The sequence below is a fragment of the Galleria mellonella genome, unplaced genomic scaffold, assembly GCF_026898425.1.
Source record: "Galleria mellonella isolate WM207_F2 unplaced genomic scaffold, CSIRO_AGI_GalMel_v1 utg36, whole genome shotgun sequence".
In the NCBI taxonomy this organism is placed as follows: domain Eukaryota; kingdom Metazoa; phylum Arthropoda; class Insecta; order Lepidoptera; family Pyralidae; genus Galleria; species Galleria mellonella.
In genome coordinates this window covers 5,651,003-5,668,081 of record NW_026442086.1, presented here as the reverse complement: position 1 = coordinate 5,668,081, position 17,079 = coordinate 5,651,003, and the positions used below count along the sequence as shown (strand labels likewise).

Genomic DNA, 17,079 nt, shown 5'->3' with positions numbered 1-17,079 from the left:
GTAGGTGTCGACCTTCAAAATACACTGTGACGACTATACCCATTTATTTTTATAGCTGCAGTATTTTATGCCCACAAATTTTACAGACAAATAAATACTCTTTAAATAGTAAGACAGTTCTATAAGGATAGCTACTAGGGAGTATCGATTGTTAGTAATGCGGACTATCAGCCTTATAACAAGCAATATACGCTATCAGGTCGACTGCCCCACCGTCCCCCGCTGTAAACCTTCATACTGAATTCCAGGTGCGCTTTTTACAGTGGGCTAATTGTTATGCCTTTTCATTATCATCTATCATCCCTCATTGGTGACCCGTCAGCGTATAGCATTAGTGTAGGCGGGGTTACCATTTCATTATCGTCCAATAAAAAAAGATTCTTATTTCAAAAAATACATCGTTGAAATTAAAAAAAAAAACGCGTGCTAATTCTCTAATTTAAAACAGTAAATTAGCAACACATATCTGACAGGTCTAACACGTAGTGAGGTCACAGGCGGTAGTGTGATGTCACCGCAATCACGCTTATGCCGGATATTTCTCTCAATTGGACCCGCTGTGATGGTATCAGGCGCAGCGAACTGTAATTTGTAAAAACCTACGCAATACACGAGTATATTAATGGTGCCTATAAAACAATGCAGCTAATTCTGTTATTAGCTTTAATGGAGTACATGTTAAAAATGTTTAAAGGGCATAAATAAATTCAGAGTAGAATACTCTGATTATATCGCATCAATATCTATTCCAGCGTCTACTAATTATAGTCGAGCACATCGAAGGGACTTTTTCAAATTTCTGTAGAGAGGAATGTAGCTAACAAAACAGGCTCCTCTTCCATTAGCATTGACTCTGCTTAACAATGTCATGTATTATATATTATACACAACGGTTCATTAACAAGCGTTATTGGTATGAATTTTCTTTTATCATTACCCATAAAATTAGACAATTTTATTGTATAATATATAAATAATCATTGGCATATTTAAGATTATGTTCCAGACAGAGTTTGGCCCCTTAAAATGGACTCTCTCTCAATTCTTAGACATATCTTTGGGTACCGGAAGATTCTGAGATGGGCATGGTCTATCCGGTCCTCACTTCACCTCACAAATACGTCTGTGAGTAGAATAACCAGAAAAATGTTAAAATTATCTCCACGAAACTGCATAGACCTCTACTTCTACATAGAGACTGCGAATCGTGTGAATTATACAAAATTGTCCATATATTTCGTTTGGGCTTCTCTCATAAAATTTGATAATTTTAATTTTTGGATTCTATGCAGTTCTGTGTATCGATTGTGATTACCTACTGTAAAACGTGACGGACCTATATAAGCTACCATATCTCACCTACTTACCTAGTGGTTTAGAGTTGTCAACATTTCTTGTTCGTTCTTAATCTGCGGCCTCCTTGCAAATAATATACTCTATTGATTGTGGCGCCCACATATCATGTTAAGCACAATCCCTCCTGGAAACCATCGTGATTAATTCCTGATGAATTCATGACGATGGAACAATTGACCTGATTCAACTCACCTATCATTTGTCATGTATCTCTCGTATATTACTAAAAAGCCGGGGGCTACCATTCTATGATTGTCTATTTGACAAAAATCAAGTATCAATTACATTTCTTACAGCAGGTCTGTCTGCTGCCTGCAGACAAATATATACCAGTCATCTAAATTTAAATAATCGGCGTGACTGTAGTTCAAAATAACGAGCCGTCCCACGCGGGTGCGTAGTTTCTTTCCAGTATAGATTATATATACCTGTATTACTTGTATATTCATATATATTTATATAATAGTACGATATGTGATCGTCTTGAGCGAATGCAGGGACAATAAATGTATAATCTTCTTCTTCGTCCTAGCTTTAATCCCGGTTATAGTCAGGGTCAGCTTTCCTGCTTTTCTATTCCACTTTGTCCAATCTTCTAGATCTTCCTCAGACAAAGAATTGGCTCGCATCTCTTCGTCTATGACATCCAGCTAGCATTTCTTGAGCCACATAACACGAAAAGAGAGACAACATATATTATTGTATACAAATTTTCACTATTTTGGATTCTCACCCTTCACATAGATCCCGGCATAGAATGGGCCACCCATTCATTGTTTTCAAAACAAAATTATTACTTCTGTGAAAAGGTCGAGGCATGAAATTTAAATAGGTATGTAATAAGTAAAAATATCTACTTATCATTACCGTATTCAAGATTGACGTATTATAGATTTTCCGTTCTTGACCTTTTAAAAAAGACGCATATGTACTCTCAGACACGTCTTCTGCTTGCAACATGAGGTGGGCACTAGACAATGGTAGAGTGGGCATGGCCAATCCGCCCCCCTTATGCTACTTATAGTGTCTATGTTTTTGAACCTATAAAATAATGGTGGGGATCGTTGACCCTCCGACCTCATTGTTCGTTGGTATTTATGTTAATTTTAACTTTAATGTGACTTTATCACGTGAGTAGCTCTAGGTAACTACATATAGATGAGGGAGGGAAATAAAAATAGGGACTAGTTGCCCTATTGCCAGCAATATACGAGTATCTTATTAGGTCGACCTCCACCCAGTCCGCCTAGAAACCATCCTCACGAATTCATTACGACAGGCTTAGGATTTGCAATTGCGCAATCTTTTCAACTAGACCCGGCTGTATTTTGTAAATTTATTTTACATTTTAAAACAATATATATAATTATGTTTCTATCTACTTAAGTTTTGCTACTAAATTGTTGAAAATTTTCCGCGTGAGATTTACTGCACAAATGCTTCTCATATTATTCCACGGATCTTATTGGCATGCGGGAAATCACTGGAATGCGCTAATGCGGGGTGTGGATTGTAAACCCTAGATATATGGAATTCAAGGGATTTCATTCTCACCTATCATCCCTCATTGGTACCCAAAAAGTTTAAACTAAGCCAAGCGGAGTAACCATTTCATTTTTATACATTAAACACTAATTAGAGTGAAATCGAAATAGTGTATAAGGATGGTAACCTATTTCTAAGAAATTATTCTACCAGCGAAACTGAGCTTTTGAAAGAATCTTGGGTCATCAAATTTTGATTTACCCTATTTTTTTAAATTATATCAATTAACTGTCCACTGCTAGTTATAGGCCTTCCCCATAAGGGAGCTTTTGCCAATAGTAATCACGCCTGGCAGGCGGGTTGGCAACCGCAGTTAGGCTTTGGTAATGTTTTAAGAGAGCATTAAATTCGCTTAGTTGCCTCTTACGTTACCTACGGGACAGGAAATGGAGGCCCTTTCTATACTGGGACCACACGACAAACTGCGTCAAGCTATCAAATTAGTATGACAAGCTCTAAATATTTCGCCATTTTTCGAAAGAGATAAATTGGTCTAATATTTCTAATTTGTATTTTAACAATAATTCCATTTTCTTACATTGGTATTTAAATATCAATAGCATACACAGAAATGCTAAATATATGCCACCATGCTCTCTAGGTCACAAACATTGCCGCATGGCTCAATAAAGTCGTCTGGCGCAGTCGGATCGATGTCTGAATCTAGACTTTCTGGCTAGTTCGAGACCTAGATTACTATGCGGCAGCAATAATATTGTTCTATAGAAATGCCAATTTCCATATAATGAACCCAATTATGGAATTCTAGGAACCGAGTGAATTTATTAGTTCATAATCATGTGAACTAGTCCATTCCAGTCTTAGGAATGAACTTGATTATAGGTTTATTTATCTATTTGATATACTAGCTTTTACCCGCGATTTCCTATCTTCCATCTTATATAGTACGTGTGACAAAAAACATACTTTCATATTTATATTATAATATTAGTAAAGATATACGCACTGTTTTTTTATGCTCAATTAATATAAATATGTTAAATAGTATTAAATGTTTTCATGTTTTCTAACTGCATTGGGTTGACTGGAAGAGATCTCTGTCAGAGATAAGTCCACCCTTGCTCACAATATTTATAAATGCATTAACATTGTAATTTACAAGTGCAATAAAGAATATATATAAAATAGATAGCTTGAATCATTTTAGACCTATTACAGTGCAATCTAGCTAGATTTAATTTGATTTGTTGCAATATTTATAAAAAATAAATATTGCTTTAAAAATGTAATAAAATCAGAATTATATGCAATATTCGAATAGTCTGGTTAATTTTAAAAACATAATACTTTGAGGTATTAAATAAAAAACACATCCAAAGCACCGGAATGAATTTAAAAAATATTTAGAAAACATTTCCTAGACAGAACTACTAGATTTTTTTTTTATACAACTTAAAATGGCAAACAAGCTGACGGCCCACCTGATGGAAAGTGGTAACCGTCGCCTATAGACATGAGCAGTACCATGGACATAACAGAGTATACTGTTTCGCCCATGATACCCCCCATGCGTTGCCATTCCTGAGGACTCAGGTGTTATTCCTCTGTACTCTGTAAATTCACGCCATATCCCACCCTTCAAACTGAAACACAGTCATGCAAACACAACTGCTTCACGGTTGAAACACGAATGGAATAGATTGTTCGCAATTCCATTCTTCCATAAAAAAAAAAACTGGCAATAAACAATCGAACCTGTAACTTACGCAAAACACCATACCTACATCACATACTAATCTCGGAGGCTTAACATTGATTGAAGACTTACTTTGTATTCAGTCGTGTCATTAATGAATTTAGCCCAATGAAATATTCCACTTTACTCTTATGCAGACGTGTGTTGATAACAGCATTCATATAATATTATTGTGGTATTGTGTTACACTAATAGAATTTTTATGATGCCAATAAGCCGTTCCATATATATGAGGGAGTATGGGCAAACATAAAAGTTATACGAGTATAGGTAACAGAGCTTTTTTTTCCAGATGTTTTTTTTTTGTACATTATGTTAAGAAATTATATCAGTTTAGAAACATTATTAGAACATCAAGACTATATTCCAATCATAATTTATTTATTTATACATTATTACACACGTGTGTACATGGCGGACTTAATGCTAAAACTATTCTTTCCCAGTCAATCTTAGGGAAGTGTCAGAGTACTCGAAAGCGGTACTAATAATTATTAATATACATATATACTAAAATTACATATATTAACGAATAAATATATATAAATAACAAATATAATTACACATATATAAGATACACATATATATGTTCCGGCTTAGAAGCCACTCTTTCCTTTTCTGTTGATATCGTAATAGGCGACTATAAGAACTTTATGGTAGAGGGATGAGCAGCAGAGTCTCTTTTAAAACATTTCTAATAGCCTATATGCAGTTGTCAACTCGAGCGAGTTGACAACTAGCCAACTGCCAAGCGTGGTAGCTAACTGTCAAAATTCCCCTTATGGGGAAAGCTTATGTTCAGCAGTGGACAGTTAACGGCTGAAATGAAATGAAATGAAATAAAATAAAATTAATATTTATTTGCCAAAAACACTTTTATATAGATGATTAACTCTACGAATTACACACTAGGCATGCAAGCCTGTATTGTGTAATTAAAAAATATGATTTAGCCATGGTGGTATATTAACTATATTAAATAACAATTTAAATACTTTAATTGTGGGCGAAACAGTATACTCTGTTATGTCTATGGTACTGCTCATGTCTATAGGCGACGGTTACCATTATCCATCAGGCGGGCCGTCAGCTTGTTTACCATTCTAAGTTGTATAAAAAAAAAATACAAATAATTTAAACGGTTTCTTCGCCCAGTTCAGCTGCACTATACCATTGTCACGTGTTTAGACATATGCGTTGTTTTGGCACGCTCAACGTTTTCGCACGTCGCCTCTTATTTTCTCAGGATATTTTTAATCTCTGCAGTATCCGCTGGTCACCGTAATACAATTTTATGTGCAAACTTGATGTAAAACAGGAAACGGTTTCATTACAGAATTATCAGTTGCTAGCTATTTCCCCGTGACTTTGGTCGCGTGATTCAGTATATAAGTTATCTTGCGGTAGGATATAACCTTATAATAATATATAATAATCTATCCGTGTATTAAATTTCATTCAAAATCGGTAAAGCCGTTTAAAATTGAGTAACAAACATTGTCAATTCGTCATTGCATTTTTTTAAGTAGGCATTTAGACAATTTATTATGTTATGAGAGATGTTTGCAAGTTAACAAGCGGTTTTGATGATTCTTTGGTAATCAAAAACCATTTCTTTCAAAGCACGTAAGTAATCATTGTTATTGAAAACATAAAAATTTTATTGCCAATTATTTGAACGTTTACTATTTATTCAAATTTCTCACTCGATAGTAAGTATTAAAATTGGAAAAGGCCTTGAACAAACCCACAGATAATTACCACGTATGCTGCAATGTGTCCCCCTTATGGTACCTACCCTTAATACACTGCCACTCCTGTATTTTACCCATAGAGACATAGATACACAATACCTATGCATAAAAATATTATTCATATATCTACGATTCTAATTTTCGTGGTAATAATAAACAAGAAACAGAGGAAATTAGCATAAAATTAATAAATCTATATAGTATCTAGATGCTGAGCGGCTCTAGATTTTCTTAAACATATTTTTATGTAAAAAAATTACTACATTTACAAATTGTAGGTATAAATATTTAACAGCAACACTCATTTAGGCCTCCTCCATATGGGGAGTTCTATCAGTAGTGGCCACGCTTGGTTGGTAGTGATGTTTTAAGGGGGACACTGCTGCCCATTCCTCGACTATTAAGTTTTCTTATCAACCAATCGTTATTCCTTATCAAAACAAAAACTATCCTAGATCAGAGATTATTTCTCCCACGAACACTCCGGTTGTGGAATGAGCTCCCTACCGAGGTTTTCCCAAGAGACTACAGCATGAGGTTCTTCAAAAGGGGGGTAAAGAGGTTTCTTCAGGGTCGGCAACGCGCGCGTAATATCTCTGGTATTCCAGGCATTCATAGACTACGGTAACCGCTTACCATCAGGTTGGCCGTATGCTTGTTTGTCACCTCAGTGGTATAAAAAAAATCCTAACTCTTAAGTTGGAGCAAACAGTACACGTTTACAAAGTTTCATTAAAATCGGTCGGGCGGTTTCGGAGACTACTTGTAGCGTGAACGGTCACCGTGTCACGGGATTGTTATATGTTATATTAAGATATGACGTTTGCAATTGATATGTTTACGAAACAAAACGTACCCAAACACATGTTTGAAGTGTCCATTTCCTACTGAAGAGCTATTTAGGCCATCAATCACTCAGCGTTGCAAAATCGCTAGGAACAGTACTCGAGCAATGATCCCAGGTTGACCGACTCTCGTTCTATTTTCGTTCGGTCAATTGAATCGGACCATCGTTCTCGAGTGACACCTCACTAATAGATATGTCGGATTAACTCCACACTGGCTTGTTTATAAAATATAATAAACGCCTATCATTATGTCAGCCCTCAACCGTCCACTGCTAAGCATAATAGGTTTTGCTAGTAGTTGCCACGTTTGGCAGGCGGATTGGCAACCGCAACCAGGGTTTTTTTATACAACTTAAAATGGCAAACAAGCTGTTCCACCTGATGCAAAGTGGTAACCGTTGCCTATAGACATGAGCAGTGCCATGGACATAACAGAGTACACTGTTTCGCCCATGATACCCCCTATGCGTTGCCATTCCTGAGGACTCAGGTGTTATTCCTCTGTACCCTGTACATTGGTTTAGAGATGTTTTAAGAGGGACGCTGCTGCCCATCCCTCGCTGTCCCTTAGTCGTCTTTTACGATACCCACGGGAAAGGAAGGAGTGACCTGTTCTATGCCGGGACTACACGGCCATAGTTATTATAGACAATAAACGTTTATAGTTATTTAAAAATATGATTAATTTTGTTTCTATAAGTTTAGAAATGTCGTTAGTTTAATAATATCGTTAATTTAATAATTTTTTTATACTCGCCTGCGAAATTACCTTCATTTTGCTTGTTGAGTATTTTTTAATTTTATATTTGTATCTTTAATTATTGATTAAATCTTTAACTGTTTAATTACAGTGCTATGAAGATATTTGCATTTTTAATACATAACTTAAACATTACCCATATTTTTTTTTCAATATAGCTTAATAAAAATGTAAAGAAATGAATAACTTACCCGACCGTAAGACAGTTTTGCTGATTCAGTAATAGGATAAGTCAAAAATCGATCGATTTAGTGTTCTGATTGTTACTGATGTCATTTAGAGAATGTTTCTGTAAGTTCAAACAATCTTGGTTATCTTTTAATGAAGTTAAATTGAAATAGATTATTCTTATTTATCATGTTCACAGCTGTGACTAAACCAAGATAATGTACTAATTATACCATATTATTGGACCTAGTTTTATTGTTGTGGACTTTCAACCGATTTCAGAAAGAAGAAGGTTCTCATTTGGGTTATTTTTTTACGTTTGTTACCTCATAACTCCGTCACTTGTAAACCGATTTGAAAAATTCTTTTTTTCTCTGAAAGGAAAATGCTTACAGATTGATTCCATGCCGCAATTGAAATGGATTTCGTTTTGCGGAACAGAATCTTAATTATTGTGTCTGTTGAAAATCGAGTTACCGAGTGTGTTGACTTTAGTCAACAAAAATACTCATAGTAGATACTTTGGTCGCGATTCGGACGATTTGGGAATATAGCCATTTTTTATGTCAAACAAACATGTTTTTTTTAAATACCAGAACAAGGGCTTTGTAGTATCATATACTGACGCAGTCATATATTAAATATATTAAATTTTAATTTTACTTTAATTCTGGGTAGGTTTACGGGATACACATGTATGTTTAATTAAAATCTTGAGAACAATAATAATTAAAATGTACTAGATTATAAAATACTTCCTTGTACTATCAAATGATCTTATAATTTGATATCGGGCAAAAATCAAAGGAGTCTAAGGTCTAGATCGTGGAAAGAGAATAGTATTATTCTTAATCTATGGTCTATATAAACATTTAACGGTCTCGGCCGTTACATTAGTTTGAAATTTTTTATTGTACATTCACAAATTTCGTAGTTTTTCTTATTTTTATTTTTTCATTATATCAAGTTATTTCCAATAGTTACTAGAATGTATGTAGAATCTACTTAGATGCTATAAACAAGAAAACATGTTTGACTCAAATACCTCATCCTTATACTTTAGATTTAGTATTTATATGTAGCTTATTGTTATTTTCTGTTTTGAATCTTACGGTAATTATAGTAATTCCTAATCATATATTCGAGGTGACTGAAAGGGTACAAAAAGCTTCAATAAATACAGCAATTTATTCATGAAAAGCCACTCCCTTCAAAGTATTATATATTGAACTTGTTTTTTATAATTCCGACTTATATTTCGGTCCCTCTCTGGCACAAGTCATTCAGTTTCACTATATCAATTTCAACATTTTAATTTTTTTCTGCTTCATTGTCTATAGAGATAAAGTCGAAGGTATCTAAAATAGTTCTTCACATAACTAAAAATTTTTAGCCTCCATTACTAAAATGACGCGCCCAGCCAGCACCGAATTATCTATTAGGCAATGTAGATATCTGACTAGGGGCCATCATCGGCTATGGGCCCCACGTCTTGATAAAAACTTTTATTTTTTAATTTCTTTAAATGCAAATTACTAATGAAAATTTTTATCTAACTCGAAGGTTTCTTAATGAAAATATTATTATATTTTATTTTTATATTAATATCAATATATTTCGTAACGCGTTTCAAATTATTATATGTAGAATAATAAAGTGGTCTTTTTGAAAGCGAGACGTGCATGACTCAGTGGACCCAATGTGGATAATCCAGCCCTGTGTCCAGCTATTAAATTAGTTTAGAATCTCAAAATTTTTATCGTCAACCCATGTTTTTTAAGAAAAATGTAATGTCACTAATAGAGACCACAAGATGATAATATTATTCACCCTTTATTTATAAATAAATACTTTCAAGCACATATCTTGACCAACTTACAAATAAAGGAATGCATTTAATAAATTCACACTTCATTGTAGATCAACTAGTAAGTATATTAAATTAGATATCATAGTGAAAGTTTTCGTAAGCCACTTATACACGTGCATGTTTAGTACCTAATTATTTTAGAAATTATACCTTTTTATAGACAAATCATTTAGTCAATGGTAGTTAGAAATTTTGTAGAGTTACATAGTAATGTTTTCCAAAATTTTAATACTTACCTCTATATTAATAAATATTGACTGTAATTTATTAATGTGTATTGTATTATTCCACGCTGACTGATAAACAGACGGTGAGTTCATTTCTACTTTGACTAATTAAAACTATATACATAAGGAAGGGGTCCTGCGCTTACCTGGCCTCCCCACTCCTCTTTCTCGCATTCCAGAACACTTTTATACGAACTTTCCGGACAGACCTCGTACATAATGATTAACAATGTTAATGTACTATAGATTGTACAGTTATTGGGTACTTATATATAGATTTGATGATGTATGATGATAGATCATCATAAATAATTTATTATAGTTTTGGATAAAAATCTTTAAAATAAACAAAAAATATATTGATTATAAAAATAGATTCGAATAGAATAAGTATTATATTTTATTATTTCTTAGTATATTTTTTATTTTTAAGTAAGTAAATAGGTATGGAATATATGATATAATAATTTATTATATTATTTCTTCCGAATCTCTATATATAAGTCTATTTCCTGTAAAATATAGGTTTTAGGGTCTTTTTTTATTATCACCTCATTAGAAAAACAAAGAAATATTGATGTAACTTTGTAAACCTAAATAATACATAGTAAGTACTATAATATAACATTTTATGGTGCTTTAATACCATAAAAAACTATCTTGACCGAGGTAATGTGAAAATCAATACGAAAGCTTGTCGTGGGACTTCTGTAATGCAGACGCGGACAATGTTTATTTTATTGCATCAAAACCGCCTGACCTACTTTCAGAAAATTGCACATATGGAATAAAAGTAGCATAGGTATCCCACATTATATAAATGATTTATATTTTCTTTAACATTAATAATAAAAATATACGTACTCGTGTATTTTATAAACGTGGAAATATATTTTTATAGTCATAGAAAAAAAAAAGATAAAAATATGTTAGTTTAAAATTATAAAAAAAGAACATGTTTTCTGAATCTTTATAATTATGAGAACTGTGAGACGTGTAAAAATTTCTTTCTTCGACGGAGAAAGGGAGAGAAACAGTTCGGATAAAATTTATCATCGATTGGACTGCAGCATTGGTGACCTTCAGAGCAGTTATACTTGAATATATTGTCTATCATTCTTTGATAACAATATAAAGATTTAGATCTCCCTGCAGTGATTTTAATTTATTTTTGTATCTAAATTATACGCGTCTAATATTTAATTATTCTATAATATTGTTCCTATAAGATTGTCATGTATGAACGTCAAAATTTTAAATAAAAATTATTATAAATACCACATATTGGTACAATTGGGGGACGTCCTCTATCTAACTAACGATATATGGAATCGAAATATCAACAGCAGAAAATATATTGCATAAGATTTGTGTCAGTATGTGAGATCAATAGAAACTACTCATAATTGACTCTGGTTAAATAACTTTTTGTATTTCTTTTACACAAGATATGTTTTTTTATTTATTTTTCGATTCTAATTTTAATAGTTGTTTTTAAATAAACTTAAACTTTCGCAGTGATTCTAAATGATTGTTTTGAAAATTTAACTCCCTTTTTTGTAATTTTGTTACATTGTTATTATTACTAAAAAGAACTTTAAAATCATCTTTTTTACTGTAATATACATACTATACTCTACTGTTTGAGAAAGGCAGAAAGAGATTACGGAATATTGGACCTTATTTACTAACATAAATAAGAATACGTATTTTGAAATAAGAAGTAGCTACATTAATTTCCTTTATCCATCATAGTAAGCTATTAAACTTGTTTACGTCATCTGTTTACGAGGCGTCTTATAAAGTAGATACCAATAAATTTTATTACCGATGCAAATGTGTTATTTATTTTTTCTATTCGTTAAAATGTAAATCTTTAATGTAAATTTACAAATTTGTAATTTTCTTGGTATCATAATGTAGTAACTAGCGGTTTAATTTACGTGTAATTAGATCGAAAAAGCTCGACTAGTTTCGGAATTAATCTGTGATCCTTACTCATAATTGACTGTGACACAAGCACGAGCCTGACTGTTCTTTATTTTTTGATATCTTTACAAACAACTTTTTTGAAAAACGTAACGTTCTAATTAGAAAAAAAGTTTTGAATCCTTTTCGAACTATAATTTATAAGTTATGGGTTAAAAAAAATTAACTTAACTATTGCAACAAACGGTAAACAGGACCTTAAAATGCAATCTTTTTGAAATAATAATATTTAAAAATAAAGTTTATTATTATTTATTGCCAGAAATAATAAGTACATACTTTCATTTTACTTCTTGTGTGTATATTTTAAGCAAAAGCGGATAATGATTATGAAAGCAAACATTGAAAGAAAGTGACAAATCAGCTAAGGATTAAATTTATTTATTTATTTATAAATTTTATTGCACCGGTTATAAAAGAATCAATAAATAATTAAGATAAAGTCATACAAAAGGCGGTCTTATCGGCATACAATCTTTACCAACCTTATATTCAGTACATTTTTATTATACCAACTGAAATTCGGATTTCCGCGGAACTGATTATTTATAAATGTAAAACCTAGTTATAAAGCCACAGTTCACATTCGAAAACTTACTACAATTTAGCTTTAGTGACGAAGTATAATATAATACATACTATTCTGTAGTGGTGGGTTACACCAATAAATGAAATAGGTTTCGCCGAGATAATGCAGTAAACGGGATTTCAGCTTCAAATGCACACTCATAAAACCTTTAGGCTAACGGTAAACACTCACCAGTTGACGTACTTATCTTATATAATTAAGAACTATTACTACAAAAGTAAATAATAACATCAACAAGATATTCAATACTATAGAAATATACCAAGGATGTCGCAGTGTATTTTGTGATATCCAGGATGCTATTCAAGGCTATAGGCGACGTGTACCGCTTTCCAAAGGGTTGGCCGTCAGCTTGTTTGTGCCATTCTAAATATCATATAAAATGGCTTGTTTGCCACCTCAGTGGTATAAAAAAATAAAAAATAAAAAAAATAAGTGAGGTCTATATTTAGCAATGAACACAGTTTTCTTGCAAGTGCAATGATGATATTATAAACAACTTTTTTATAAAGAGGCGTAAGAAGTTCTATTTTTGTAATTAAATGGTATTATTCCAGGAGCGTTCCGAAGCATCGGAGAAAAGACCGCGTCTCTCTTCGATCGCAAGAAGAAGGACGTTGAACAGATGGCCCAAGAGAAGGCTGAGGATGCGGCCCACGTGGTCGAGGACCAGGTGAAGAAGGCCGGTGAAGTGATCGGCGGGGCATCACAGGCCGCTGAGGGGGCTGCTAACTCAGGTAAATGTCGATGGTAAACCTAACATTAACAGTTAAACAAACATCTCCCAATTAAAATATACAAATTCTGGAATAGATACAAATACCTCTATTTTATGTTTTAATCAGATAGATTAAGGATAAATATTGTGAACGAGTATTTTTTTATGGGTGAAAATGGTATGGTTACCCCGCCCGCGCTAACGGGATACGCTGGCGGAGCACCAGTGAAGGATGATAGATGAAAATGAAAACAGGCCAGTTAGCCCATCATGATGAATTCATCAGGAATTAACTATGATAGTTTCCAGGGGGAACCGCGTGGAGGTCGACCTGGTTGGGTATATTGCTAACAATGGGATTCTTAGTCTCCATTACTAACTATCCCTTTCCCCCCCTCCCGGATAGGGTAGGTGACATTTATATCAGTCACGCGGGCAAAGTCGCAGGTAAAAGCTAATAAATAATAATATCATAGAAACAGAAAGTCCATCCTTATCTATGAATAATATACTTCTAAATCGTACAAAGAGAATGTCAATATTACCCTTAATCTATGGTTTAAATAATGTTGTGTAGTCGAGTGTCAAGAAACTATCAGTTTATTGCATAGAAAAAGAATAAGTAAGTGGCCTACTGACTGACGCCGTAGAAAGAGAATGTCAATAGCTAATGCTATATTGTAATCTATGGCTAACGCGTAGTTTGTTTTTAAAAGAACTAGCGTATAGAGCGTTCTAATTAATTTTATTTTTTACAAAAATAGTTAATTTACAAATTGAATTAAATTATTAGACATTATATTATTATATTCATACCTTTTCCTTTTTAGACTAGGCAGACAGAAATCAAGGCTCTAATAAACATACTAAACTTAAGAGTTTCGTATTGGTTATGGGACTCTAAAAATTCCTCATATGAAAACAAGATCAAAGTGTTATTCTGTTTAATAGTGACTCACAATAATGCAATATCCTATTATTGATAAACTTTAGTTATCGTTTATATATATGACACAATATACTAGTTACAAATGTTAATAATTTTCAATATATCACTTCAAAAAGATTAGTAAAATCCGTATCTTAATCTTTCAAATAATATTATACGATTCAAATTCTTATCTGAAATGACTTAATACTGACAGAACATTCTACAGACCTATGTAGGTAGGTAGGTAGGTACTTTTTTTTTTATTTTCTCCCAGTTCACTCTCATCTAGATCACAGAATAGAATAGAATAAATCTTTATTCAAATAGTCTTATTTACAAGCTCTTTTAAATCGTCATTTTTTATTGCATATTTGATTGTACTGCTGGGTTCCGGATATTATCTGCTGAGAAGAACCCGCAAGAAACTCAACACTGACTTTTTTAAATTCATTTTTATAAACAAGCTGATTTTGCATTTGCATGGGTACTGTGACTATAATTAGCGTTAAGTATCTATTTATATGTATTTTTATGTATATGTATGCGTTTCCGTCGTTTTTCTTAATGTATGAGCCTTCCCCACGGTTCAGTGGTTTTGATGTAACAAACACATTTCCCTTCACTGCTCTGCTCCTATTGATCGTAGCGTGATGAAAAGTATATTATAACCTGCCCAAGAGTATGAAGAATAATTGTACTAAGTTTCGTTAAAATCCGTCGAATAGTTTTTATTTCTATAACGAACATACAGACAGACAGACAAAAATTTTACTGATTGCATTTTTGGCATCAGTATCGATCACTAATCACCCCCTGATAGTTATTTTGGAAATATATTTCATGATCAGAATTGACCTCTCTACAGATTTATTATAGGTAGGTATAGATTAAACGGAAAATAAACAAGCAAACATGAGCAGACCAGTCCCTATACGCAGCACTTGTTCACGGGAGGAAAAGGGATTGTTAGCAATGGAGTTTGACAGCCCCATTGCTAGCAATATGCCCTATTAGGTCAACCTCCACGTGGTTCCCCCTGGAAACCATCGTGTACAATTCTTGTTGAATTCGTCACGATGGGCTAACTGACCTGCTTCATCCTCACCTATCATCCTACACTAGTGACCCGCCAGCGTATCCTAATAGCGTAGGCGGGGTTACCATTCCATTATTACCCATTAAAAAAAAAAAAAGCACTTGTTCACGAGTATGACGGATGAGCCAGCCATCATTGCGCTTAACCATATTAGTTAGGGAACTCAACGACCCGGCTCATCACACTACCACCAATCAGGACCTTATTAGCATGACTAGCTTCAAGTAACTTGAATACTGTATGAGTACAAATTAAGTCAATACACTACGTTTTTTTTATACAACTTAGAATGGCAAACAAGCTAACGGCCCATCTAATGGAAAGTAGTAACCGTCGCCTATAGACATGAGCAGTACCATGGACATAACAGAGTATACTGTATCGCCCATGATATCCCCCATGCGTTGCCATTCCTGAGGACTCAGGTGTTATTCCTCTGTATCCTGTTAATTCACGCCATATCCCATCCTTCAAACCGAAACACAGCTATGCAAACACAACTGCTTCACGGTTGAAACACGAATGGGACAAAGGTACCCAAGCAATCGACTTTTGTACAAAGTCTCCCTATGGTAATATCATATGTAATTATCAAAATATCTATATAAGTATTGAATTGACATTTACAGTCAGAATAATTAATATAATAATGTCAATTAATAATCATAAAGCCATAATCCTATTTTGGAGAAAAATAACATCTATTTTTACACAACGTGGGTGGTAGCCATGGTAACGGACTGTCTGATGATAAACGGCTACTGCAGCCCATTAATGCTTGCGACATTAGTAGCATCAGTCATGCATTCCCGACCTTTGTGACATGACAATTTTGGGTCACAATACCCTGCCATATGTGACACCATTCAAACCGGATAGCTTAGTTAACCATCGATAATAATTCGAGATATAAGGTTATGGTTACAATGTCATCGAACTTTATTTATGTCAATGTAAACTAAGTTGTTATTATTTATTTAAATCTATATCCGATAGCCCCCAGTCGCTCAACAAACTATTAAGAATAAATACTAAGATTAGAGAATAAAGACTATTTAGTAAAATCCACACATGTTTTCTTTAGAAAGTAGCAATGTTTTAATATTAAATATTTATTTTTGAACAGCCGTTAGCGCCAAGAACTCTGCCATTGATGCCCTCGACAAGGAGCTGTCGAAGGTGTCCCTGGCCGCCGGTGAAGCCAAGGACGCCGCAAACAGGGCAGTTGCTGATGGCAAGAAGGTCGTCGATACTACTAGAGGTTTGTTTTTATAACTTTATTGTACAGACAAATAATGAAAAGAGGTTATTATTGTTTTTTTTTTTTAGTTTTTTTTTTTATTCTTTTTATAATTTTTTTCTTTTTTTTTATATTTTCATTCCAAATAGATACAATTGCGACAACGGTGGACAATACGAAGAGAGCAGCGGAGTCGGCAGTGAACACAGCAAAAGGTGAGTATCGGTCACATCTATTCCGTATCCCTGCACATATACTATTACTAAGCTAA

At 33.5% G+C, this 17,079-nt stretch overlaps 1 protein-coding gene across 10 annotated transcripts in view; it reads left to right on the top strand.

Moving 5' to 3' along the window:
- The window catches only part of LOC113520983 (perilipin-4), a 39,785-nt gene that overhangs the window by 11,186 nt on the left and 11,520 nt on the right, over nucleotides 1-17,079 (top strand). For all 10 annotated transcript variants that reach the window (XM_052897241.1, XM_052897236.1, XM_052897237.1 and 7 more), the window contains exons 2-4: nucleotides 13,381-13,560; nucleotides 16,695-16,829; nucleotides 16,958-17,023. In XM_052897241.1, coding sequence (XP_052753201.1) covers nucleotides 13,381-13,560; nucleotides 16,695-16,829; nucleotides 16,958-17,023 — 381 coding nt within the window. The remainder of the gene's footprint in view (nucleotides 1-13,380; nucleotides 13,561-16,694; nucleotides 16,830-16,957; nucleotides 17,024-17,079) is intronic.